Here is a 24,526-nt window from a genome sequence, read left to right on the forward strand (position 1 = left end):
ACAGTAGTCATCTAGATTACATATTCAACACTTTCCCTATTAATACTAAATAAATATAATTTAAATAGTAGTAATATAATAATAGTGTAAATAAATACAATGTACAACATGCTGCACAACAGAACAAGAAAAAATAATTTAAAAATCACTTATGCTGACACATCTAGATACTATGATCATACTATGATATTAAAAAAATGGAGGGTAAATACACAATAATAATGATAACACTAGTATAAATAATAATATTGGACTTACCTATCACATGTGGCTGTGCATTGGTGGTGCTGCTTACACGACAGTATGCTCCACGACGGCGACTTTCATACTTCTGTGTCATGTTCAGCTTTTCCAGTTATGGAACTTCCAAACACCATTTTGAAAAAAAAAAAAAAGAAGCAGCCGCCCAACCATAGAATGCCTGCCAATCTTTAGGCTTAATCATATATTTTAAAGAGACAACAAACCACATTGTGTGACATTTGAGCATTAGCAAAATAAATTATGAGTCCAAGAGCTTTTGTTTGTCTTGTTTTATTGTCTAATATTTTTGAGTAGACATATAAGGAATACCTCAGCCTGATATGGCCACAAGATTTAATAAACGCCTCCTCTATGTTGTTAATCTGAGGCACACATTGTAAAAACAAGCATGACTACTTGTCCATAGGTGTGAATAAGAGTGTGATTGGCTGGCGACCGATTTACAGTGTACTCTGCCTCTCTTGTAAAAAATAAAATAAAATAAATACATGCTAAGAGGAGAATCGTACATTATATCGCAATCGTAACATTTCTGTCGCAGTTAGATTTCATTCAGCCCTAATTTCGATTGTGTTCAACCAACATACTTTTACTGTACAGTCAAACCTCGGTTTTCGACCACAATCCGTTCCAGAAGGCGGTTCGAGATGTGAATCGGTCGAATTCCCAATCTATTTTTCCCATTACAAATAATGGAAAAAATTCTTAATCCGTTCCCAGAAAAAAAAAAAAAAAAAAACGCCTTTAAGGATTTTTTCATTTGTGCATTTTTGTCCGATCGCGCAACTGCAGCGCACCGCCGAACGCGCAACTGCACCACGCTTGTCGCATTATTGTGAGAGAGCCGTTGCTGAAATTTAGAAAATATTTTTAATGCCCTGAGGACTTTTCCAAATTTTAAGTGGACCTCAGTGCACAGGGAGCTTAATTTGGTCCGATTGCGCAACCGCAGCGCGCCGGGCGCTCACTGTCGCATTGCTTTAAGAGCGTCTTTGTGTTTTAAGATGGCTTTACTGCTCCCACTTGCTTTCTTTGGAGGCATGATTAGGGGTGAATAGAATCCTCAAAGTAACGAAAATACGATAACGAACGGAGTCAGTCGGCATCCGGGCCGCGCGCTCGGGTTTTCTCGGGTCCTCCCGGCTCATCTCGCGAGGTTCGACCTCCGAATTTTGTTCGACAACCGAAGCAAAAAAAAAAAGTCTCGATTTGTTCGAGAACCGGGACGTTCGAAAGCCGAGGTTTGACTGTACATGGCTTCATTCCATAAATAATTTAAGATAAACCTAACAAGTCAACGAGTGACTGTCATCAATCAGTCCATTCATAACATAAATAACATTCAAATATCTCAATGTTAATAATCATATTTTGGTCAGAAGATGAAGTGCAAGGTTTATAAATAAATTATACTATCTGCGTACTGCATTGTCATTCAAAGTTGCCTGCAACATTACATTAACAATTTTAAATATCACCCATCAAAACAGCAAATGATCCCTTTATGATAAAATATTGTCGTTTCTCTATGGGAAGCTTTTTTTGTGCAATTTTTTTGTATCAAGTACTGGACTACCAACTCCTCAGAAGTGCGCGCACATTCTCCTGTCTTGGCAGGAGATCAAGTTGCTTCCGCATGCCTGTGTGAACGTATCGCTCACTTTCATGATCATATCTCATACATCATATACGGCAGAAAAAATAATACTCGTCACAAACTGGGAAAGGGGAATATAATGAGGCCTGGGATGGCCCTCTACCGTGTTTGTATTGCTAACGATATGCATGCCTTCATTCGTCCTTCTTCTGCACCAGTCCACTCTCGGCCCTCAGGGCTTGGCTGTTGGCTGAAATGAAGTTGATCCAGTGCTTCACATCCTCGCCCAGCAGAGGACATTGGATCTGGTGACACACAAAAAACGAGACTTGAGCAAACAACCATGACACGCACTCTTGCTCATTTTCCTTCTATCTAAATGTATTGAGCTCATTATATATGCCCATACTGTTCCAACAGTTTCAGTGTGGCCCACAACGTGTCACTCACCTTCTTTTTGCAGACAAACTCAACAATCTCCTCAGGGCTGCTGTGCACCACATTCTGCCTGCAGAGCAACACAGCAGACACAAAGCCGTCCTTCTTGGACACGAAGCGCTGCTCCAGGTAGAAGGCCTTGTCGTCCCAGCCCAGCACTCTGGTGCGGATCTCAAACTTCTCGGCAAAGCCCAAGGAACGCCGGTAGCGGATGGTGGAGGCCCCGATCACCATCTTAGCCCCCATCCTGCACAAGGCCATGAAGAGCCCATTGCGCATGTAGTGGTGGAAACGGGCAAAGTCACACTCGCGCAGGTAGCGCGAGTTGTTCATGTGGCCCTTGTAGTCCACGTCATGGGGGAGGACCATGCCGTCAACCCGTTGCTCTGCCAGCACGTCATGTATGCGTGGCTGGAACAAGGATTGGATCATCACTTGCACTGCCCGCAGGAAATACCACACGTCGACAGTGCAGAAGAGCACCAGGAGGCCTAGCAGCAGCAACAGCAGCATGTCTCTGAATGGACAAACAAAACAGAAAAAGGACTGAATGATGGATGGGATAATAGAAACATTGGCAACCTTAACAGTAAAATTTTTTTAAAAACAATAATTAAAAACAATACTGGGTAAAATGTTGGAAGAAAACGTAAAAACATGAAATAAAAAATTAAAAAGGTAAATATTTCAAAAAGGCAAAAATATTCTTGGCAAAAAAGATTTGAAAAAATATAATCACGTTACAAAACAGACATCAAATATATGTAGTGATTAAAATCTACATACTTTTTTAATTTAAAAATAAATTACAGATATTATCGCCGTTGTCCGCCCACGCGGAGTAGCCTTTGATCATTATCATTATTATTATTATTAAATGTTTACCGTTGCTGAGCCGGGAAGTAATAACAATGTTACCCACAAGATGGCACAATTCGAGCACCAGCGCCTCCAACTCTGAGGTTGTATTATTTAATGTGAACAAATAACGATTATTTTTTAACGCAGCGTTGACATTTCGTTTGAGGTGCATGAGGGGTTCACAAATTTGTGTCCTCTAAAAGCGTGGACGTATTCAACGTTTTTTAATATTGTAAACAAACATGCATGGCGAGTGGCAACTTAATTCGACAATGGCCGCTGTGCTGGACTCACCTTAACAGCACAGACTTCCATATGACTATCATGTAGCCTTTGTAGTCCATTTTCATATTCATATCTAAGTCCGTGCTTTATGGAGAGGACCAACGACTGGTCTAAACTGCAGTGTTCACACAGGTGACAAATATTGAATTGAATTTATTCGTTTCATTATGGTAAAAAATATTCAAATGCAAAAGAGCCCGTTTTTTTATTTGAGCTATCTCTTTTGCATATGCATTTACATGCCCTTCTGCAATCTGGTTCAGTAAAAAAGATGCACATATCTTATCCTTAATAAAATGGCATTTTTTGTCATACATGTTTAAAAAATGGGCGTTCCTAGTGGCCTCCTGGAACACTGACGGAAATGTGTCACAATCAGTCGTTTAAGTTCCCCATCCCTATAATAAAATTAATGAGAAATGATCAACATAAAAAAATTTGATTTTCACAAAAGTCCATAAAGTGTACAACCGTTGCACATCTATATTCCTGCAAATTGACAAATATTAGAAATTTTAAATGTCCAAGAATGGCATCAACGAATACCCAACTTGTACTCCATTTGTTATCTTTTGGATCTAACTCCTGCAACAGTGATGTTTTATTAACGTAGACGAACGTGTCACTGCTCGCTCAAAAATTTAAAGCCATTCAGTTCAACCTTGAGAGGACATATAGGACCAGTCCGATGCTCTGGCTTTGGATAGTTAGCTAGCTGCCTAGCTTGGCTGAGCTGAACTGCATAGGCGATCGCGACTCCCCCCTGCTAATCCGTAATAAAGCATGTGCTGCGGAAATGTTCCGATTTTAGTCTTCACCGGCTTCTCCTTTGATAATTTCAAGGCATCAAACGACTCACCGTGAGTTGCTAAGGGAGCACTACCACCTGCTGCGATGAGACCAAGAAACCGGTACTGCTCGAGGGTACAGCCAGCGTATCCGCATGAGTTCCGGGTTTGTGACGTCACGAGACAAGGCAGGAACTAAACTGATTCCGCACTTGCATTACTCAATTGCTGCCCCTAGTTTTTATTTTTATTTGTTTTTTAATTCATCAAATACGCCTGCTACTTGTTATGTTCTAGCGCTTGTACATGAAATTGTGTCTGCGTCATTAAAAACAAAAAAAATCGCTTCCTCATTTTCCACCAATCACACACCACTCTTGCGTGGTACTCCTTCATGGGCCTTTCGGAATTTAGATACGACAACGTATCTTTTTGAGCTGACTGGTTACAATGTTCAATTTCAGACATAACCTTTTGTCCCATAAGTTAATATTTAAATCTGCCACAAACACAAATCCAACCCTTTAGCCCCCTTTGCCTGGCCCAGACCAGAAACATTGAGCACGGTTTAATTTCTTTTTTTTATTATTACTCACTTTTTAGCCTCTTCCATGATGTAAAGCCTTTCTCCGAAGGCGCCCATTACGATGACAACACGTGAATGTTTCTCAAATTACGTGATGTCCTTAAACTAGCGTCTTCGAGGACTACCTATCGGCATTCCTTACTGAGGAGTTGGCGACTTTGTAAGATAACACGTAGATGTGATAACTTTGATTTCATGCTGGTGAACTAATACCCCTTAAAGATAAAAGTAAATTGTCATTTCATAGTACGTAATGGCTCAGGCCGTAATCATTCACCTTATAAGGTTAAACGATGATGTCATCCGTGTTGCGGCTTGCACATACTACAGTACTTCTAAAAATGACACACTTCTTAATTTCTTTTCTCTCTCCCATTTTAACCATCAACTGTCTTGATTTGAGGTTTGAATAATTGCACTCAGATGCAAAAAGGCAACTTTAATTCACAGATTGATAAATTATTCTCATGACAAAAATAACAAATAGTATAGCCTTCATGTAGCATGATTGTGTACATGCTAGATGCATGATATCTGCCTTGCTGTCATCTTGTAGCATCTATCCATAACTTTTTGTGCAACCCTTTCTAGAGGGACGTCAATTATTCACAGATTTTCACTATTCATAGCAGACCCTGGTCCCTGTCCTTCGTGAATCGCAGGGGTTCCCTAATAACTTCTAATGTCTCTGCTTATTTGTCTTTCTCCATGAGTCCGCTCTCTGCTCTGAGGTGCTGACTGCTGGTTGAGATGAAGTTGATCCAGTGCTGGAGGTCCTCTGGGAATTCGGGACGCTCCACCTGAAGGGACCAACGCCCAAGTTAAATCCTTCTGAATCGGACAAATGATCCTGTTGACGTCTTACCTTCCGCTTGCAAAGATACTGCATGATGCTGTCCGGGCTACTACGTAGGACAGTCTGCTTGCAGTACATGACGGCGCACACAAGCTCATCTTTGCTCGACACGAACCTCTGCTCCAGGAAGAAGGCTTTGTCGTCCCATGTCACCACCCGACTCCGCAGCTCGTACGGCTCACCGATATAAAGTGGACGGCGGTAGCGGATAGTGGTCGCCCCCACCACCATGGAGGCCTTGAGGGCCCGAAGTGCCTTGAAGACGCCGTTGCGAATGTACAGCGAGAAGCGGGCGAAGTCGCACTCACGCAGGTAGCGGGCGTTGTTCATGTGACACATGTCGATGTCGCGGGGGGCCACCCGGCCCGTCATGACCTGCTCGCCCGTCACATCGCGCACAGGAGGCTGCAGCCAGGCGCGGATGACCACGGCAGCCGCCCGCACGAAGTACCACACGTCTAGGGTGCAGAAGAGAGCCAGCAAGGCGGCAAGCAGCAGGAGCAACCACATCTCTTTGGAGGTCAAAGCGGGTCCATGTGATGATGAGCAATAAAGAAAAGAACATTGAGTTTTGAGATAGCCCAACCAGAGTCTAGACCTAAAAGCAATTGGAGTGACCGGAAGGGGGACTTGAGAGAAACTAGTGCCCTTTGAGGTCATTTCTAAATATTTTGCGGCCATATTAAGAAAATTGATCAGAAACACGCGCGCGTGATTAAATATTTAATTTAAAAAAATCAGAGGAACAGATTCGTGTATTTTTACTTATGCGTATGAGGTCTCAGTAATACTGATGATTAAGAGCTAAATAAATAAACTCAAGTTGTCTCATGAAGAATTCAGCTATTAGCTTATGCGTAGAATAACATGACATGCTGGAAGGGAAAACGGGTCTTGCAAGACGAACAAGTGTACTTTATGCACAGTTCGAATTTCAAGCAAAGCATATCTCAATGTGCCAAATACGCCACACGAGACCTACATATGTTTTCAATACAACAGCTTCAACTACCTACGAACTCGTTAACTCTGGAGGGAGCAGCACGAAGACAAACTTGAAGAAGAAACTCACCTGGGTGTCTTTGGTGGAGCGCAACCTTAGAAAGTCATACTTTTGGGGGAGTAAACAATCCGTGTTAAGATACTCGGGCAACTTCCGATGGTACCTTTCAGAACAAAAGCTATCAACAAACTGACGTTGAGAGAAAGCGCCGAGAAACGACAACAAAGTAGGAAAAATTCACCGATGGTGGTTGAAAATATTCTCGATTAAGGCTATGACATATTGAGCGTTTGATGTTGTGATTGAGTGTTGTTATTACTATTACTTTTTTTTCACTTCCGGATTTAACAGCCCGGGTGTGACGCAACGAACAAGAGCGGCGGCGATTGGTTAATTAGTGCAATTGGTCCCCCTTCCCCCCCAAAAAAATCCAGTAAATTCTTTTGCTTTTTATTCATTTTGATTTGAGTGATTTGTGTAAAATGTTGTAATTTGGTTAGTAGAGCCCAGCACCGAATGCCGCGAGGACAATTTTTCTTCTTCGTAAACACACATTTTTAGGGAACCAAACGTGAACAAAAACTTCCCAGATTATGCACATGCACCAGGGCTAGCGAACACGTTGATATTTTAAACTCGCCATACAATGTACAATGTACAATGAAATGGGTCTGTAGCGCTCCTCACCCCAGAGTGAACTTCCAGAAGAAAAGTCTTGGATGATATGAGCTGGATGGCTGAGTTGTCATCCTTGCGGAAGTGACTGGGTGGTAAACACTTGTTCAAAAAGTCCATGTTTGCTTTGAGATCACACATGGACTACCACTGACGGACACACACAATGGCTTCTTTTCTATTGGCTCACATCTTGTCCACACTGAGCCTTGTTCTACTGTAACTGCAATCTTTCACTGCACAAAGTGTTTCAGATAACTTTCTTAAATTCATCAATCACCCAGGCTGGAGATACTGTGTGGGGAAGAAGGGTGAGCTATCTGCGGTGGTGAGAAGACGCCAGAGGAAATCTGAGTCATCTTCCTCCAAGCGCGAAGGCTCCATCACCACCGGGTCGCTGGCGGTGGTCTTAAGGCGGACTTTTCTGTGTCGAGACGCTGTCGTGGCACTTTTATGCTGATGGGAAGTCCTTGAGGTGTTCTCCAAACTGTCAATCGGCTTTAGAGAGCCACAAAAGTTCACGTGAGGTGGAGCGGAGGGAGGATGTGGCCTTCGGAAAGAGGTAGAAGTTAATGTGTACAAGGTTTTATCAGAGTTCTTTTGTCCTGTTGACAGTCTGCACCTGAACACCACAGCGATGGGAAGAAAAAAAACACGAATAGACATCAGTGAATTATCGATTTAGGTAAAAAAGTAGTTGTGGGTATAGGAAGTGATCACATAAGTCTGATGTCATTAAGATGATCATGATAACAGGCTTGAATTTAGGACTTTTAAAGACCTCTTCCGTTAAATTTAATGTCTCTCCTTCACTAGGAATGGGAGAGATGGGATGTATTACGATTTAAGCAAAAATGACTACTTCCTATATCCACAATCGCCCATACTTACCTATAGGTTGGCCTCACAGGCTTCTCTGCCACATGCGAGGGAGGCGAGGGGTAAAGCTCAAAGTCTTTTTGAATAGCCCCTCTTAGTTCTTTCAATTCTAAAAAAAGAAGTTCAGAGCATTAAAATCATTTTTTTTCACCGTGCATGAGACTCAATCCCAGCCAATAGCGTCAATGCTCCCCTAGATGGTAGCATTTGCCCAAATGTTCCTCTAGCACGAACCTGCAAGGGTTGGTTCACTATTGACCCCCCCAGCCTCACTCCTGCATTGCTTTTTGATCATTTCCTGAAAATCACACAGTATAAATGTTTTGTTAATTGCACACACAGCAGTATGATCTGTGACTACAGAAGACAGTAAGTAGTACATGGTAAATATACTAAAATGATCCGAGGTCTTTGGAAAGAGCAAGAGGAAGCTAATGGGCTAAAAATAACAAACAGGGAGACAGGAGAGGAATTTATGCATGTGACCACTAAACGCTTAAACAGACGTATTCCATCATAATTTTCGCTCAAAAAGTCACGGTCAGCGCAAATGGAAACCACCGTGTGTATGTGTGTGCTGATTGAACTATATTACATGCACACAAGCAAACATTTCAAAAAATACATACTTTTTACATTATGCATTGATGCCGGTTTCATATGGCTCACAGCAATACGCTAAATATGACTCCTGACCACACATAGTTGAAGGCTTTTGGGATTAAAAGAAAAGAGGATTAAAGATCAACTTCATCCTTTCTTACCTGTATGTGCTGTACTTTTGCTTTCAGTGCGGTACATTCTTCACTTAGGATAGACCTGCAAATGTTTACAATGGTAGTTTAGCTTGGAAAAAATGGGTAGGTAGCAGGTACAGGTAATACATGTGTTGGCCACCTAGGGGCAGTGTGGTGCGATGCATACGCTAAGTATACACAATGATATTGGAGAAGAAATTTGCAATTGAGCTCGATTACTATAGAGAAGAAATTTGCAATTGAGGTCGATTACTATAACACATTTTTTACAGCTTAGGAAGAATATGTATACCTTTAAGTAATGTTATGTTACAATTTGTGTGAATTGTTATTTGAAGGGATATCACCCCTGGAGATTGATGCTAATGTCCTGTTAGCATGTCTATGGGATTTTACATTGACTTTAGCATCAGTGCTGGTGATACTTTTAAAATGAAACCTTTCTTGATGCAAATGATTAGCACCGATAATTATGCATCACTGTGGTGTGTGTGTGTGTGTGCCTGCTTTAGTAGATTCAACCACAAAATTATAGAAATGCGTAGGAAGGTGTCTAAGTAGATAATCAGGGGAGGTAGGAAGGTATTTTTGCAGTAAGGCATTGAGGTAGCTACGTCATGTAGATGACAGGAAAATCTTTTCAAAGACTAAAGACATTCTGCGGTTGTTTTTCATCAGAAATCCATGGAGACAAAAGCTACAATCTAGGTCAAGAAGGAAACTGCAGGTCCCCAGTTACACTATAAATGAGTCTCTATTAAAAAGTTGCACACAGGCAGGAGAAGACAGCCTAACAAAGCAAGGACAAATACAGTAAGTCGTTTTCCCGAGGAAGCGGTCGTCCTTCTCTAGTTACATAAGCACGCTTGCTGTCTAGGGTCCAGCTCTGGATGCACTTTTCTCACAATGGACTCTTTTGTTCTGCTCAAGTCAGGAAATGGAGGAGAGAAAGAGAGGGAGGGAGAAAAGAGAGGGGGGAACAGGCTCACTTCCAAGCTAGCCTCATTGACCGCGCTGCTACACGCGGGATGGAGGAAGAAAAGGAAGGATGGAGAGTGAAGGAGGCGAGAAAAGGGGAAATGCTGTCTGGGACAGCTGTGGGGAGAATTGAGGCAAGAAAACGGGTTGACACTATGCTCGGTTTTTAACAAGCAATTAAGTCCAATAAAAATAAAAACACAAGATGCTTTGACTTAATGTTTTTCTGACTCTACCAAACATCAGTCTTACATTTACAATCTACACAACGTAAAACTACAATTTCCCATATGTGCGGCATGAGAAAATCAAAGTGTTGAAAATATTTGGGCTTAGTATTTTTTTCTCTCAATGCATTTCAATTGGCGTAAATTATATGCACATTTTCATTATTCAGGTGCCGGTCCAGCATGAAGCTAATGATGTTTAGGCAGCATGAGAAAAAACACACTGCACTGCCCTTCTGTGGTCATGTCAGGACTGTTTATAACTCAAAAATAATGAGTAGTCCAAAGTAAATTTTCATCCACTTTATTGCTTTCTTAAGGGCGAACTACTTTGCGACTTACTTTAGATGTTGAACCACGCTGTTGATGTCGATGATATTCAGCTTGTCCTTCATCGCTTCAATCTCTCCTTCGATGCTCAACTGGTTGGAAGATAGTGAGCTTCCGGACACAAACGCAAAGGTAAGGTGAGAGTTATATAGTGAGCGGTATTGTACGGCAGTGTCGCTCGCCCACACCTGAGTTCATCTTTGGGCTTGTTGATGTCAAGGCGACCCAGGGCAAAGTTTACAGTCTTGGCGTTGTAACGACTTAAGAACTCCTCATCGTGTCTGCAACGACAAGACAACATCTGCAAGGCTCTCAAAACAATAATAGAGAATCCCGGCCATGATTACGAACCTTGTAAACATTAACATGAACCTTAGAATGGAAAAGTTGAACAGTGGCATCGTATATTCAAGAAACTCCTTGAGGGAGGAAAACAAAGTAACTAAAGCAGGCAGCCACAGGCGAGCCAACAGCCTGCTAGGTTTTATTGTCCCTGCATTAGAGAAAATGAGTGTTTTCTACCCGTAGACAAATCACGCAGATGCTGACTGGTGTGTGTGCGAGAGAGAGCGAGAGAAAGGATGGCTGGCTCGGGCATCAGGACCACACAGGAGGAGTCCAATAAGATAAATCAGTTGACTTTTATAAGGCACCCCCCGCATACACTCTCATAGAAATGGCTCCAATCACAATAAAAAAATGTGACATTTGCCGCCCACGGCTCCCGCGGGCATGACGTCAAGCAACTCAGTGGTGTTGGCCTTTGCCCCAACTGCTACTGGGAAGCAGTCCGGGTAATTATATTGCGCCTCTATACAACATATAGGCCCCGCCAGGAAAAAGATTATTAACGTTTGAAGATTCGCTTGCATTGCTTGATACTTTTACTATGACAGAATATTGAACTGACCTTAATGGAAAAAAAAAACATCTTATATGGGTCAGTTTTACCAACATTCCTCAATTTATGAATCTGAGTGTGTACTTATAGATGTACAGTGATACTAGTAAAAAAAAAAATCAAATGGGAAACAAGATCTGTGCTGGCACAGCCTATGGGGCATCACTATATTCTGGCAACGATTCCCACAGTAAATAACAATGAACTAGATTTTCCCCCAGTCAATGGGGACTTTATATAATTTCAGCCTTGGAAGTGCACAAAGCTGTCTAGAACCATGTGGAGGAGTAAGTTTTCATTTTATAGTGGAAAAAAAACCCGACACTGAAACAATTTTGAAAGTAACTTCTGAAAATCCAATCAGATCTGCTGAACCTTGAATTGGTAACTGCTTCAGGGCAAAACATTTTTTGTAACTGAAAATAGATTAAAAAATGTCAAGCAAAAGTACATTATAGAGACGAACAAGGATTCACATTTATAGAAAATTTAGAGCCTATAATGCACCTAAGAATCGTATTGCTGAGGTTTCCTCCATCTCAGCCATGACCATAATGAGGAAAAACACTATTAAAAAAAATGCATGGATGGATGAATGATAGACAGATCAATTCAAAAAAGTTGTGTCCTCAATTGAAAAGCTGAATGGACACAGTTAAAAAAAAAAAAAAAAAAAAAAGCAATAGGAAGGAAGTCAGGCAATTGACAGGCAATAAATAGTCGCACAATGAGTAAAAGGAAAACGAGAGAACAATATGTTGGGCTATTCGAGAAGGGCTACATAGGGCAACATTCCTGCCAGCGACAATTTAGTTGCCAGGAGAATTACTAACACGCACTAGCAAACACACACACACACACACACACACACACACACACACACACACACACACACACACACACACACACACACACACACACACACACACACCGAGCGGGTTTACAACGCTCTTCTATGTTTTCCAATAAAAGCCATTTGCTTGCCAAGAACCAGTTGCCCGTCGAATGCCCTGACATTAGTGCGAGAAATTAAAAAGTAAACAGCAATTAGGATGTTTTATAACCGCTCCTTAGATTTTTACAACACTGAAAACAATGCCTTCATAAAAAATAAAATAAATAAAATAAAAGACCCATAGTATCAAGGATGTCAGTGTGAGCACTTAAAAAGCGGCACCAAAGGTTTCTTCACTTATCACAGCCAAACACCATTTTGAAGATGTGTTTTTAGCCGGCCACTTAGCGCATACCCGTATATTCAATCCAATAAATTAACATGACGCCTCTAAAATCCAGCGCTATAGTAAGTGATTTATTGTATCGCGACAACTTTGCTCCTACACTTTGTGTCTCCTTTGTACCTAAGAAAAAAAGCAAAGTGTAGCGTCTATCTTGTTGAAAAATACACAGTGGTCACAGAAATAACTGCTGGCGAGAATAAAGTCTGCCCATAAAAATATTGACAGTCTACAAATGGAGACTTTTTTTGGGACTTAGTTTTTTTTTTTTTTTTTTTCCACAAGGCACTTGAATTCTCAACTGTATGGAACTATGTCTACTGTGAATATTGAGGGACTCTGTTATGTTCTAGAGATGATTTGCTACATTTGGCACAAGGAGCTTTGGACATGTGCACCATACGATAACGTCTCAAGACTATCAAGGCAGTCTCGTGGCGAAATGTTTCTCATTCATGGGTCTGTAAAACGGAATAATGTAGTTAATTATTGTTTGGATTAAAGTGGAAAAAAATGTGAGCAGATTCTACATAAGAACAACAAATTACAACGTGGGCTGTGTATGAAAAATAATGATCAATTTAGTAAAGTTAAATAAAACAGAAACTAAAATGAAAAGTGGAAAAAAATATATGAATAATAGTCATTATTCCTACATATAAAGAAAATCACAGGAAATAATTTTTCAATTTTTTTTGGGGGGTGAAAAGAGGCAGCTTGTGAGTGACAATGTACACCAACCTTCCCTGCCTGAGGAATTTCTCTTGGAGATTCTCCAGCAGCATCCTGACCTCGGCCCTCACCAGCTCCTTGATCACCGGCGGGTCGGCCAGGGGGCCCTTTGAACGGGAGAACTGGGCCCCACCCTGTTGGCTGTCCTGCCATATTTTGTTCCACATGACTGCCTGCGAGAGCGAGCACACAGTGACGAGCGACGTTGGCATCCATCAATCAGCACAAATCCAATGGCTTCAGTATTGTAATTAACTGATAGATAGATATAAAAAGACAATAATTACATTTGTAAAGCAATCGTAGGCTAATTAGTCACTCGTGTGAGATCAAATGGAGCCCGAATCAGTCAACAAAAACAGTTCCCATGCAACGACTTGTGCTTTGGAAATAACTCTTTTGTCAATCATGCCCGACCGACCCCTTTCAGTAAAGAGAGAAACACACGTTTGTGTGTTCAGCTTTGACAGCGAACACATCAACACATGGCCCGTGATTGCGGCTTCCTTTGTGAGCCCTTGGCTGGAAAGCTGAGTGTTTATGTTAAAGGCTTCATGGCTCAAAGGCTGACGAGTGGATTTTGCTTCGCCCTCTACCTCCTTCCTTCCTTGCTTCCTTCCTTCTGCAGTAAAACAGTAACTAACGCAGGAGCTATTTTAAGGGGAGCCCTGTAATAGGTTTGTGAATATTATTTTTGTCCGCAGTGGGATGATTAGAAGGGAGCAAGAAAGTAGTCTCGCCCAAGCAAATCAAAGCGCAACAGACATTGTGGAACTTCGACGGAGGGGAGGAGCCGCTCAATACCTTTCACGCCTGTGCACGGAAACAAGGCTGCAGTCACAGGCAGAGCATCCATGAATCCATTTTTTATCATGTTGTCTGCCAATTAAATGTGTAACAATTAGATTGAGAAACTAATTTTCTCATGCTTGAATTTTTTTTTTTTTCTGAATATTTTCAACAGCATTCTCGAGGACAGTGTTTGGCCCTAAGTAGGAAACAAGATTTCCTGAGTCGACCATCACCTCACATTATTATATATACATAATTTTCTCGACAACAACATTTGAGTTTTCCATTCTTATCAAGAGGAGGATGAGCCTCTTTTATGCCGTCATGCCACTCTCTGTATTCATGCGTGTCTATGTATGTGCGTGTGTGTGTAAGCGTGTATGATTTGCATATGAACTGATTCCCCTGCATCGTTCTAATTTGATTTCCGTTCTCCAGGCCTTTAATCGTCGCCAATTATCGTCTTTTGAATGTGAAAGGCCATTAAATTTGATTATATAATTGAGGATCTAATATGCCCCTGATTGTGTGTGTGCGAGCGCCAGGGCTATTTAGTTTGGCATTTTTCATTATATATATATATTTTTTTGACTGTTGGTTTTTAAATTCAGTTCATTTGAAGAGGTTTTTCTAAAATGCTTTTTTGCCGAGTTTGTATTAGTTTATATGGATTATTTGTCGAGTGCTTGATAAAAAAAGGTAAATAATTAAACATCTAATCATGTATTGGTTGTTTATTCGTCCGGGTTGTTTTTCAAGCCAGTTGGTGCGCTGACTGCCGAGAGACGATAACATTAATCAACAGATGGAGGCGAGCGGATGGCAGAAAGCACAAAAGTAAAAAAAAAAAAAAAAAAAAGATACCCAGAGACACACGAGACGTGTCTGGTGTTTGAAATGAGACTTTTTTTTTTTTTTTTTTATGCCTCATAGGGAGAGATTTTTTTTGAAGGGGAAATCTATCACAATCCTCAACATCACACAGGGGCCACATATTAAGTTGTGTGAGGGCGATGACTTTTGTTTTTTTCAGAACATTTAAGAGTTGCTTGTTTTTCACCTAAAGAGAGCTCTCTGGTTTTTGTGTTGATCACACCACTTTACATGTTTGTGGGCAGGGGGTGGGAGCAAAACCTTGAGACTGGAATGGGAGTTCTCCTAAACTTTCCAACGGCCAGCATGCTTTTTTTGCTCACTAAAGATGACTTTGTAATTGGTGCATCAGATCCCTGAGCACTTCTCTCATATTTATATTTTGACTTCAGTCTAGCAGCATTAAGCAATTGGCCTTGCTGTTCCAATACTTTTGCAAAAGAGAGTTCTCTAAGCACTTGTGGGTTAAATGCTTTTGCGGGTTTGATAACAGCAGTTCTGAGGCATGATTTGTTTTTAGAGTTTCATGGTTGGCTAGATCAAATGTTATCGTAGGTTCACCACCCCAGCTCTGGCAGTTTCCAATTTTCGGTGTCTTTTCCTTTGATCCATCATCCGAAGTGACCCCAACCCACTTATATCAAGACCTGTCATCAGTACAGCAAATCTGTCTTGAGTGGGGTCGACAAGCCAAAGCTGAGGGAGAGTTCAGCGGGCCCTTGTGTAAATATTGATGTCTGGCCGGCTTACATTTGGATGGCGCTGCCACTTTTAACCCAGTTTGGCTTTTATTAGGCAGTCTGGGACTTGTAATTGCTGAGAATAAGCGGCTCAACGAAGCTTCTTGCAAAAGTGTGGGTTTTTTTCCTTTTACTTTAAATGCCAGGACTGCTGAGGTGTGTAAAAGTTGATTCACTTGGAGAAGGAATCTTATTAAAAAACAGACACATATTCTCAAAGGACGATAAATAATTTGCCTTTTTTTTTTTTTTTAACTATAGTGTTCTAACAGAATTTATGGTGACAAAAAAAGCGCTCTGGCTGTTCACTACATTAGAAACAATTTTCATTTTCTTTACGGCGTATCATCATTAGTGTCACAGGTGAGCTGGAGCATAACCGAACATGGAAATGTTTCCTCTGAGTAGTTTAATTTTATTTTAGTTTCATTAGGACAGAATGGAATGCATTTGTTGCAATTGTATGGTGCAGAAGGAAAGAAAATAGAATACAAAAGAATTCAGATGTGACATTCTATCATAGTCAACACATGTTTGTTGGGAATGTTAATGTGGTATTTAATAAAGCAAGATTTGGTCACAATATGAGCTTGGAACAATTCATCGGTACCTTCAGATACGAGTTTAATTCAGATGTCTTAATTTCTCTTAGCTTATCCGTACGGCACTAATATTAGCTGTTTATCACAGAGGATAATGAACATGTGACTGTGAGCCCTGTTTTGTTGCTGCACAATTTTTAAAAAATTCTTATTACCTCTGCGTGTAGCTCTGTGTACGTGTCAACCAGCGAGGAGCCCAGCGTGGCATGAATCTTGGGCATCTCAGATCTTGGGACATGCTCAATAATCAGGCTCCACAGAGACGGACCCGGGGACCAAGGTTGGTTCCCGCTGGTAGACTGCATGTGGGTGGCAGTCTGTGGCTGAAGAAGAAAGAAAAACTTCATGTTATATGAGTAAAGTTACATGCATTGATGGAGGTTTTTAATCATTCTTGAGCCTCTGCATTTTTTCTGTGTTTTACAGTATTTGTTGTCTTTATTTCTATGTTTGATTTTCACTTTATGTACAGCATTTTGTATGCAATTGCGTTTGTTATAAAAGTGCTCTATAAATGAAATTGTTTGAGTCGTGTTGACTGTCAGGTAGCATTCAGAGTAGCTAGCCAATGCTAACAACAAACTTGACGTTGGTGACGTGTCTGCAGGCACAGTTCATAACTTGACACAACCAAAATAAAATGATTTAAATGCATTGGAATGTATAATGCGCTTATTCCATAGGGTATGAAAAAGTATTAAAAGACACCCACCGTCTATCTGCCCTGAGCACGACTCTGGTGGTATCCAAGGCTAACATGTCGGTTGCTATGGGGTGGAATCCTCGCGAGATCTCGTGATTTTGGCCTCTCAGGTGATTTCATGGCGAAAAATTCTTAGACCTCTAATACTGTCATATTACGTCAGACGCTGCCATCACTTTGATTGCGTCATTGTAAGGTAGTAGTGTTATAGAAGTGGGTTTAAAACGTGTTGAAAATGTTCACCAATGTCTCGCCCACAAATGGGGAGGATACCGTATTACTCCCCGATTGCCTCCACCCACTTTTCCACCGACGCTCCAGACATCAGACAGTCTCTTGGTGGAGCAAAGAGTTGGAACAAAGTCAACAAGTTTTTGCAACAATGTGACAAATATTCCAAGCAGGGTAAAAAAACAAACAAACAAAAAACAATCCAGCCACCACTCAACCTTCCTGGACTACTCTCACAACTCTGATTGAGAACCATGTTGTCGAGCCAGCTCCTCTTGGCGGTGCTCCTGTGCGGCCAGGCCGTCTTGGGCTTCTCGGTGGTCAGCCAGCAGCAGCAGCAGCAGCAGCAGCAGCAGCAGCAGCAGCAGCAGCAGCAGCAGCAGCAGCAGCAGCAGCAGCCACCGCCGCAGGAGAGCACCTGCGAGGCCAACGGTAGCGTGTACTACGTAGGAGAGTGGTACTTCCTGGACTCGGACCAGTGCACTCAGTGCGAGTGCACGGCAGATGGCTCGGTGTGTTCCCGCACTGAGTGCACCAGCCTGCCGGCGGCGTGCATCCATGTGAGCCACTACCCCAGCGACTGCTGCCCTCGTTGCGAGAGAATCGGGTGCGAGTACCGGGGGGTGGTCTACGAACTGGGGCAAAACTTCCAGGTAAGCCTCAGAGCATCCTAGACCATGAAGTATAATCTTTCTTTTCTCCCTCTTCAAATAAGGTTTCTTTTACATTTTAAATGTCAAGATTGAGACTCAATTAATGTCTAATTCAATAAATTAACATTTAAAAAAAAACACCATGCATAAAGCTGTCGATTGAATAGTTTTAAAATAATGTTAAATAGGTGTGAGGTATAAGATCATTCAGTATCAATTATAACAAAAGTGAAAATATTTTTTTTACAATACGCCATTCAAAAATACTCCAAAATAAAACAATAAATCTAAATACGCAAAAGAAGTTAGAAAAGTGAATAAAAAACAAATATTGTGTTTCCAAAGCAAGAAAAAAAAAGAAAAGTGGAAACAAAAAATGACCATGCAAACTGGACCTACTTGGCACCTACCAGCAAATGGCGCCCCCTGTTGAAAGTGGGAGTAACCGGTCACTTTACTTGCATTATGATGCAGTATCATCCAGTGGTTCACAAACTGGAAAAAGTGTGAAAGCTTCATCACTGTGGATTTCTAACAGCATATCATCTATTTAATACTATTAACATGAAGATAAATGAAAAATATAGCTTTTTTATGGGGAGAAATTGTTAAGTCTGAGAGGCAAAGTGATGGACGCATTTATGAAAACAACAATGCTCAGGTATTCATTTCAACATCAGTTTTGGTGCTGTGTGTAAATCCTCTTGACTTGTGTGTTTCCTAGCCAACCGAATGTGAGCAGTGCACGTGCGACAGCGATGGCATCGCCCGCTGTTTAGTGGCCGACTGCGCGCCCCCACCGTGCGTCAACCCCGTGTACCAGGCCGGCAAGTGCTGCCCCGAGTGCAAGGAGGGTGAGAGTCCACAGCCATTTTTTTAAATGTGGCATGAAAGATGACCAGCAAAAACAAGACTCGGAGTGATGTCTGGTGCAGTACCAAGTCTGACCTGTGAGAGGCAGCATGTTGCCACAGGGGGAAAAAAATATCACTAAACTTAACACGATAATTTACGGTGCCAAAATAACACAATGGGTTAAAAAAATCATGTTGGCCTTTGGTAATCAGAAGTTTGGGAAATACTCAGGTTTAACACAATTATCATATGTGTCAAGACCAATGATGGTATGCATAATTAATTGGCCATTTTACTCCCACCAGGTCCAAACTGCTACCTGGACTCATCCCGCAGCCAAGTGATTCCCGCCGGTGAGCCTGTCTGGGTGGACTCATGCACCAAGTGCCGTTGCCATGACGGCCAGGATGCCGGCTACTGGCAAGGCAACCGTCTGGCGACCTGCTCTCGCCTCAATAACTGCACGCCCGAGCAGTCTGAGACACAAAACTGAAATGACATGTCATCTTGACCAATGCACCAAAGACTTTGATATTATAAAAAAACTAAATAAATACAGGCTTTATGGTAAAAATTTAGGATGAGCCTAAAATACACTCTCATAAGCTCAAATGAAGTCATCAGGAAAGGTTTCAGTGCATTTTAAATCTGAAATTTTATCTGAAACCCCAATTTGTAAATATGTAACCTCAGTGTGTATCTTTTTGACGTATTTCCTATCCTGACAATTAAAGCCAAACTAAACTAGAAAGTCACTCAGGAGTCACTGAAAATAATATAAGCACACCAAGTTCAAGCGTTATTCAACGCATGCGTACCAAGGATTTCCCATCTAAGACATTCCTGCCATCTAGTGGTGATCAGTAATATAACAACTTAAAAAATGCCCATCCCGGTTTTAATCAGTGCCCATGGCTACGAGCGGCAAGCAAGAACCTCTGCTCCTTTGAGAACCAGATTAAAATTTACATGCATCATTTGTCTGGCTGGCTAATTTACTGATTTACTTCGTTACGCTATTGAGACCACATGTAAATTGTTTAGCAAAGCAATAAATGCAATTTTTAAGGCATCCTAGCCGCATTATGCTTTGTTTTATGTCACAACATGAATTTCTAAATGGCCTTGTTGAATGCAGTCTTGAGGAAATGACTGCCTGTGTAATTGCTCCATATGGAAATAAAAATACACTTTTGCTCACATCATTAATGCTGTAACAAGAAAGCTTGAGTGGATAGCTCCTATTCAATCAAGCCTTGACATGAAGGTTCATTGATTAGATTGACTGAAATGCTGGTGCAATGCGATACCGCCGGGCTGAACAGGCTACAAAATTGTCTTCGCTGGAGTAGCGTTTACCGTTACAAATCTCTGAACAAGCATGAACCTCCTCCAAGGCAAATCATTTTACTAATACAATACTGGAAGGTACTGGTAGTAAAATAATTACAAAACAAAAGGTGCAGAAATATCACCAATAGCTTCAAAGAAAATATACTTATTAGCAAAACATGCAATTTTTTAAATTATTACAATATAAATAAAATTGTGGAAGAACGCCAATTGTAAAACAATCAAGAAGGGTGTTAAAACCTTTTTAGTGACAGTAAGTGCTCTTGCGTGGAAATTAAAACAGGTCTGGAAGTGCAAGAATATTTCCTAAGGCAGAAATGACATCAACAAATGACAGAATCATCATCAATCTTTAACCAGACATTTTATTGATTGTATAGAAAAATTAGTTTTGATATGACATAATGCATACTATATAAGATAACATTTTAACATTCAATGTACAAAAAAACAACAACCAGCGTCTGGATTTAGAGTAGCTATTTTTTTATTTTAAAAGCGTCGACACAGGAAGTCCTCCCCGTACCGAGTAACCAAACCACGCAAGCACCTGAGGTGTGCTTGACCACGAGTACAGCTTCAATTCAAACATCAGAGCACTCAGAGTCCATTAGCAAACATGGAGCACTTCTCGTCACGTCGCTGAAAGGAAAGGAAATGAATAGAATTGCAAAAATCCACCTTGGTGTAAAAGCACACTGGGGGCCGCTCGCGTCTGCCCTTTACTCCCATCAAATCCAATTAGGTTTGACTGATATGATGCAGTAAGCATGCTGAGTGCATCTTTCATGACAACTTAGTACAAAAAATATGCAGCAATTAGTAAACATTGGATTATTTTTGGCATATTTATTTTTTAAGTGCCTGTACTTTACCTAAATTCTAATTTTTCACGCTTTCTACTTATAAGCACATCGTGATGACTTAATGAATTGTAGTACTTTATTTCTTTTCTGACTAAATCCAATTAAATCCACAAGCGAAAATGTTGACTAATTTTATACGTTTTTACACCATCCGGTTTTTGAAGCCAATCAGCGAGTTTAAAAAAAAAAAAAAAAAAAAAAAGATCAGAAGATGGAACAATCTATTTTAAAAACGTTATTGTTTATTATATAGTCGCATATAACTCATGGCAGCTGCAACTGAACACAATAAGTGAAGCGCCAGAGCCCCACCAATCTGCGCCGCATCAACGTCGGCCACCAGCGTCTGCAGGACAACATGGCGGCGGACAAGGCCTGGCAATAAGAGACAGTCCAATAAATTTCCACTAATGCTAAGTAAAATATTGTTTGGATCTTTCGGTCTGAGTGTACGCTGGCGCGTCTTGCTGCCGCTACTCACCGGCTGTTTTTACTGCATTTACTATATCTGATTGACATTTGTTTTTAACTCTCTGTAAAGTGACCTTGAGTGACCTGAAAGGTGCTTCTAAATAAAATGTATTATTATTATAGGTTTTTGTCACATTTATAAATTGAACCATTTAATGACTTTCTAACATTTGATATCGCCTCATAACCCAAATCAAGTCCAGAGGCGGGTGATTGTATTTGGCTGCTCTTGGTGCCACTAAAGCCTGCAAGTGAGATTTGTAAGGAGGACAGAAAAGGTCAATGACACGGTGCAAAGGCATTCAAAGGTGATAAAACTAAAAAAAAACACAACAAAACAAAAACCTGTACAAAAAAAGGGAAGACAGTGTGAATGTGCGTGCGTGCGTGCGCTAAATAGGCGAATCATCATCTCACCTTTCAAAAAAACAAAAAAAAACAACCTTGAGGCAAAGATAAGCGTACGGAACTGATTCCCCCCACCCCTAGACTCGTCAAAGTAGAAACTAAAGGAAAAAGAAATGTTTTGGTTTACAGTTCATGATTTAAATGTCATTTAATTAATAGAAAATAACTACTGAAGGCATCAGCTCGGTGGAAATATATGTAACAGTATGATGTGTCAAAACTGCAACAAAAGGAAGATTACAGCATTAAAAACACTTGGATATACCAAATGTGAACACGACCATGTGCTCGCAGTACCAAAACAAAACAAAAATGTTGAAAAACTGATAAGGCTCGTTGTTTCTGCTACCCTACGATATGATGAGTATTCAAAATGGCCGCCTCATGATAACAAATGCGAGCTTAGTATTGACTAGGCATGGCCTGGTTACCAGTTTCAAGGTATACACGTATTTGTATATAGGAAAGAAAGCTAAAATAAAATAAATAAAATTCAAACGCATGAAGCCAATCAGTCAAAATAAGAATATGCCAAAATAAACCAAAATATTAAATGATGTGGTGATCCTGTGTTTAAATTTTCAGCCATCTAAATTTCAGAGGAACATGGGTAAGCATTCCTCACATCACATCAAATCAAATCAGATCATAATTAGAACAATACAAGCTGAGTCATTTGCTGTATCGATCAGTCATCAGGGTCCATCGTCAGTGATTCCATTTTCAACTCCCCACCACCACCACAGCTACAACATATAATCATGATGCCCACCTTGCTCCAAGAAGTTTCAGTCTCTACATTTCCCCAAAATAACAAAGAAAAAAAGAATAATGTCCCAGCAGAGTCCCGGAGAGGGATGCGGGCACGATACATTCATTCGTAAATGCCAGAGGCTTTGATTTGGGAGTATTTTCGACTCGCATGGGATAATGTACATATGGGAGTCGGATAAAAAGTGGCGTTTAACGCACGCCTGTCGTACGCTAATTCTTTCGTGAACACCGTCTGTGATTTCGATATATCGCTCGCTCCCCGTCTTGCAGGTCGCCTCATAAATCTTTACCGTCTAGGCTTTTGCTGTTGGGGTCTCAAAACTTGTCTGGCCACATTGTGGTCCTCCCATCGTTCATTTTAATGGGTTTTGCCATTTTGGGACATTTTAGCCTTGAGGTCTATATCAGTCCATCAAACTCCTGCTTTGTGGCATTCATCAAACTTTGGTCCTTCCATTCCAATGTTGTCCAGAAGCTTAGAAGAACAAGCCAATGTGTAAAAAAAAAAAAAGATTCCACTCCTTGATGTGCTTGTAACTTCCTTGGTGCGTCCATCCCAATCCCAACCTACCTTGAGTCTCTATCCCTTGAAAGGCCGGGGCGGCGGTTTTCCGATCTCTACTGAAATGTTAGTGTACAGCGCGTACCTTTTGATCTGCACCAGTCGGTAGGTGAGCGAGCTGATGCCGTCCTTTTTCATGGTGTTCTTGGTGTTTTGGATTTTATTGAATCTGGATGAAGAGAAGAAGAAGATCCAATTAGAAGACAATCGTAGAGTGGTGCCTTGAGATCCGAATAATGAATTGCTGAGTCGGTCTCAACAAAGTTGCCGGGAACCAGAAATGGCGATTGTTTTGTGACACAGACGCCGCCGATGGCACAATCCAAGACAGCTTTGAGAAGCGAGTGTGTCGTTGCACTGGCCGGGGTTCAACGGTTGCATCACAAGTGGTCCTTACGTGGGAAATTGGCTGGGATGGAAGCGCACAAGACGGGAATTGAGCGGCATAATGCCGAGCAGCTGCTGATGCAACCTCAACCAACAGAAAAAAGGCTGTCGTGCTGGTTGAATTTTTTTTGTTTTTTGGGCGGATGGCTAATCAGCAAGGAACAATGTGTTCTTTTTGAGGGATATCTGCAATAGGACATGTTTTATTTTTTATTGTTTTGGTCAGGAGCTCAGAAATATTGCTGCATGGATTTTTTAACATTGTTTTTTTCATTGGCTTGTTATCTGGATTTTATTTTGTATTTCATATTTCAGTTTTATATTTTATATTATTTATTTTATTTCCACTTGTTTTCAGCTGTTTTGTGTGTGTTGGTTACCAAGATTATACACAAACTACCAGCCGCGGGAATCTGCAGTATTTTTCTTGAAAAGCAAGACACAGCGAGTTAAAAATAGAATTATGTGAGAGGATTGACACTTCCATCTCAACGGGGTTGGGGTGGCAGGGATGTGAGGATTGGTGGTGGTGGTGGGGGGGGGGGCAAATTCCGTAGAACAAAATGAGGCCCGCGTGACAGAGAAGAAAAATGAAGGCTGGATGAACTTGCAGATAAAATTATATTTGAGCGGGGAAAAACTGACAGATGGATGGAGCAAGATATGCTGATATTAAAAAATCATGAAATCTTCAGATAAATCCGTCATTGAGCACGTAGATTAAAGTCATTGACTAATCCCCCAACGTTACATATAGAGAATATTAGATGCCCTCAATTTGTAAGCCGTGAGCCGACTCCGATAAAGGTTTATTTTAATTTAACGTACATCCGAGACATATCATTAGGTACAATGCAATC

At 41.0% G+C, this 24,526-nt stretch overlaps 5 protein-coding genes across 8 annotated transcripts in view; 1 reads left to right on the forward strand and 4 right to left on the reverse strand.

Moving 5' to 3' along the window:
* Positions 1-518: 518 nt before the first annotated feature.
* LOC125985029 (protein THEM6) lies at positions 519-4,985 on the reverse strand. 2 transcript variants are annotated; one of them, XM_049747472.2, is made up of 3 exons: positions 4,830-4,985; positions 2,312-2,816; positions 519-2,166 (listed from the first exon to the last, which is right to left on the reverse strand). In XM_049747472.2, exons 1-3 carry the CDS (start codon positions 4,874-4,876, stop codon positions 2,056-2,058), a joined length of 663 nt encoding a protein of 220 aa, XP_049603429.1. In that variant the 5' UTR covers positions 4,877-4,985; the 3' UTR covers positions 519-2,055. The 2 variants fall into 2 exon arrangements, with proteins under 2 accessions (XP_049603429.1, XP_049603431.1); XM_049747474.2 differs by lacking the exon at positions 4,830-4,985 and adding an exon at positions 4,305-4,533.
* A 258-nt stretch (positions 4,986-5,243) lies between these two features.
* Positions 5,244-6,897, reverse strand: LOC125985034 (protein THEM6). Its single transcript, XM_049747486.1, has 3 exons — positions 6,748-6,897; positions 5,685-6,187; positions 5,244-5,619 (listed from the first exon to the last, which is right to left on the reverse strand). Exons 2-3 carry the CDS (start codon positions 6,183-6,185, stop codon positions 5,512-5,514), a joined length of 609 nt encoding a protein of 202 aa, XP_049603443.1. The 5' UTR covers positions 6,186-6,187; positions 6,748-6,897; the 3' UTR covers positions 5,244-5,511.
* A 219-nt stretch (positions 6,898-7,116) lies between these two features.
* ccdc24 (coiled-coil domain containing 24) lies at positions 7,117-17,253 on the reverse strand. 2 transcript variants are annotated; one of them, XM_049747458.2, is made up of 9 exons: positions 17,116-17,253; positions 16,559-16,726; positions 13,406-13,569; positions 10,714-10,806; positions 10,538-10,636; positions 8,997-9,051; positions 8,467-8,530; positions 8,245-8,341; positions 7,117-7,903 (listed from the first exon to the last, which is right to left on the reverse strand). In XM_049747458.2, exons 2-9 carry the CDS (start codon positions 16,706-16,708, stop codon positions 7,630-7,632), a joined length of 996 nt encoding a protein of 331 aa, XP_049603415.1. In that variant the 5' UTR covers positions 16,709-16,726; positions 17,116-17,253; the 3' UTR covers positions 7,117-7,629. The 2 variants fall into 2 exon arrangements, with proteins under 2 accessions (XP_049603415.1, XP_049603414.1); XM_049747457.2 differs by having other exon boundaries at positions 7,117-7,975.
* A 338-nt stretch (positions 17,254-17,591) lies between these two features.
* On the forward strand, positions 17,592-19,917 carry zgc:113531 (uncharacterized protein LOC541359 homolog). The gene is made up of 3 exons (XM_049747471.2): positions 17,592-17,990; positions 18,715-18,844; positions 19,151-19,917. The coding sequence occupies exons 1-3, from the start codon at positions 17,592-17,594 to the stop codon at positions 19,336-19,338; spliced, it is 717 nt and encodes a 238-aa protein (XP_049603428.1). The 3' UTR covers positions 19,339-19,917.
* A 628-nt stretch (positions 19,918-20,545) lies between these two features.
* Positions 20,546-24,526, reverse strand: part of b4galt2 (UDP-Gal:betaGlcNAc beta 1,4- galactosyltransferase, polypeptide 2) — a 40,357-nt gene continuing 36,376 nt past the window's right edge. For both annotated transcript variants that reach the window (XM_049747449.2, XM_049747450.2), the window contains exon 8: positions 20,546-23,448. In XM_049747449.2, coding sequence (XP_049603406.1) covers positions 23,298-23,448 — 151 coding nt within the window. In that variant the 3' untranslated portion in view covers positions 20,546-23,297. The remainder of the gene's footprint in view (positions 23,449-24,526) is intronic.

This window comes from Syngnathus scovelli, chromosome 17, assembly GCF_024217435.2.
Source record: "Syngnathus scovelli strain Florida chromosome 17, RoL_Ssco_1.2, whole genome shotgun sequence".
In the NCBI taxonomy this organism is placed as follows: domain Eukaryota; kingdom Metazoa; phylum Chordata; class Actinopteri; order Syngnathiformes; family Syngnathidae; genus Syngnathus; species Syngnathus scovelli.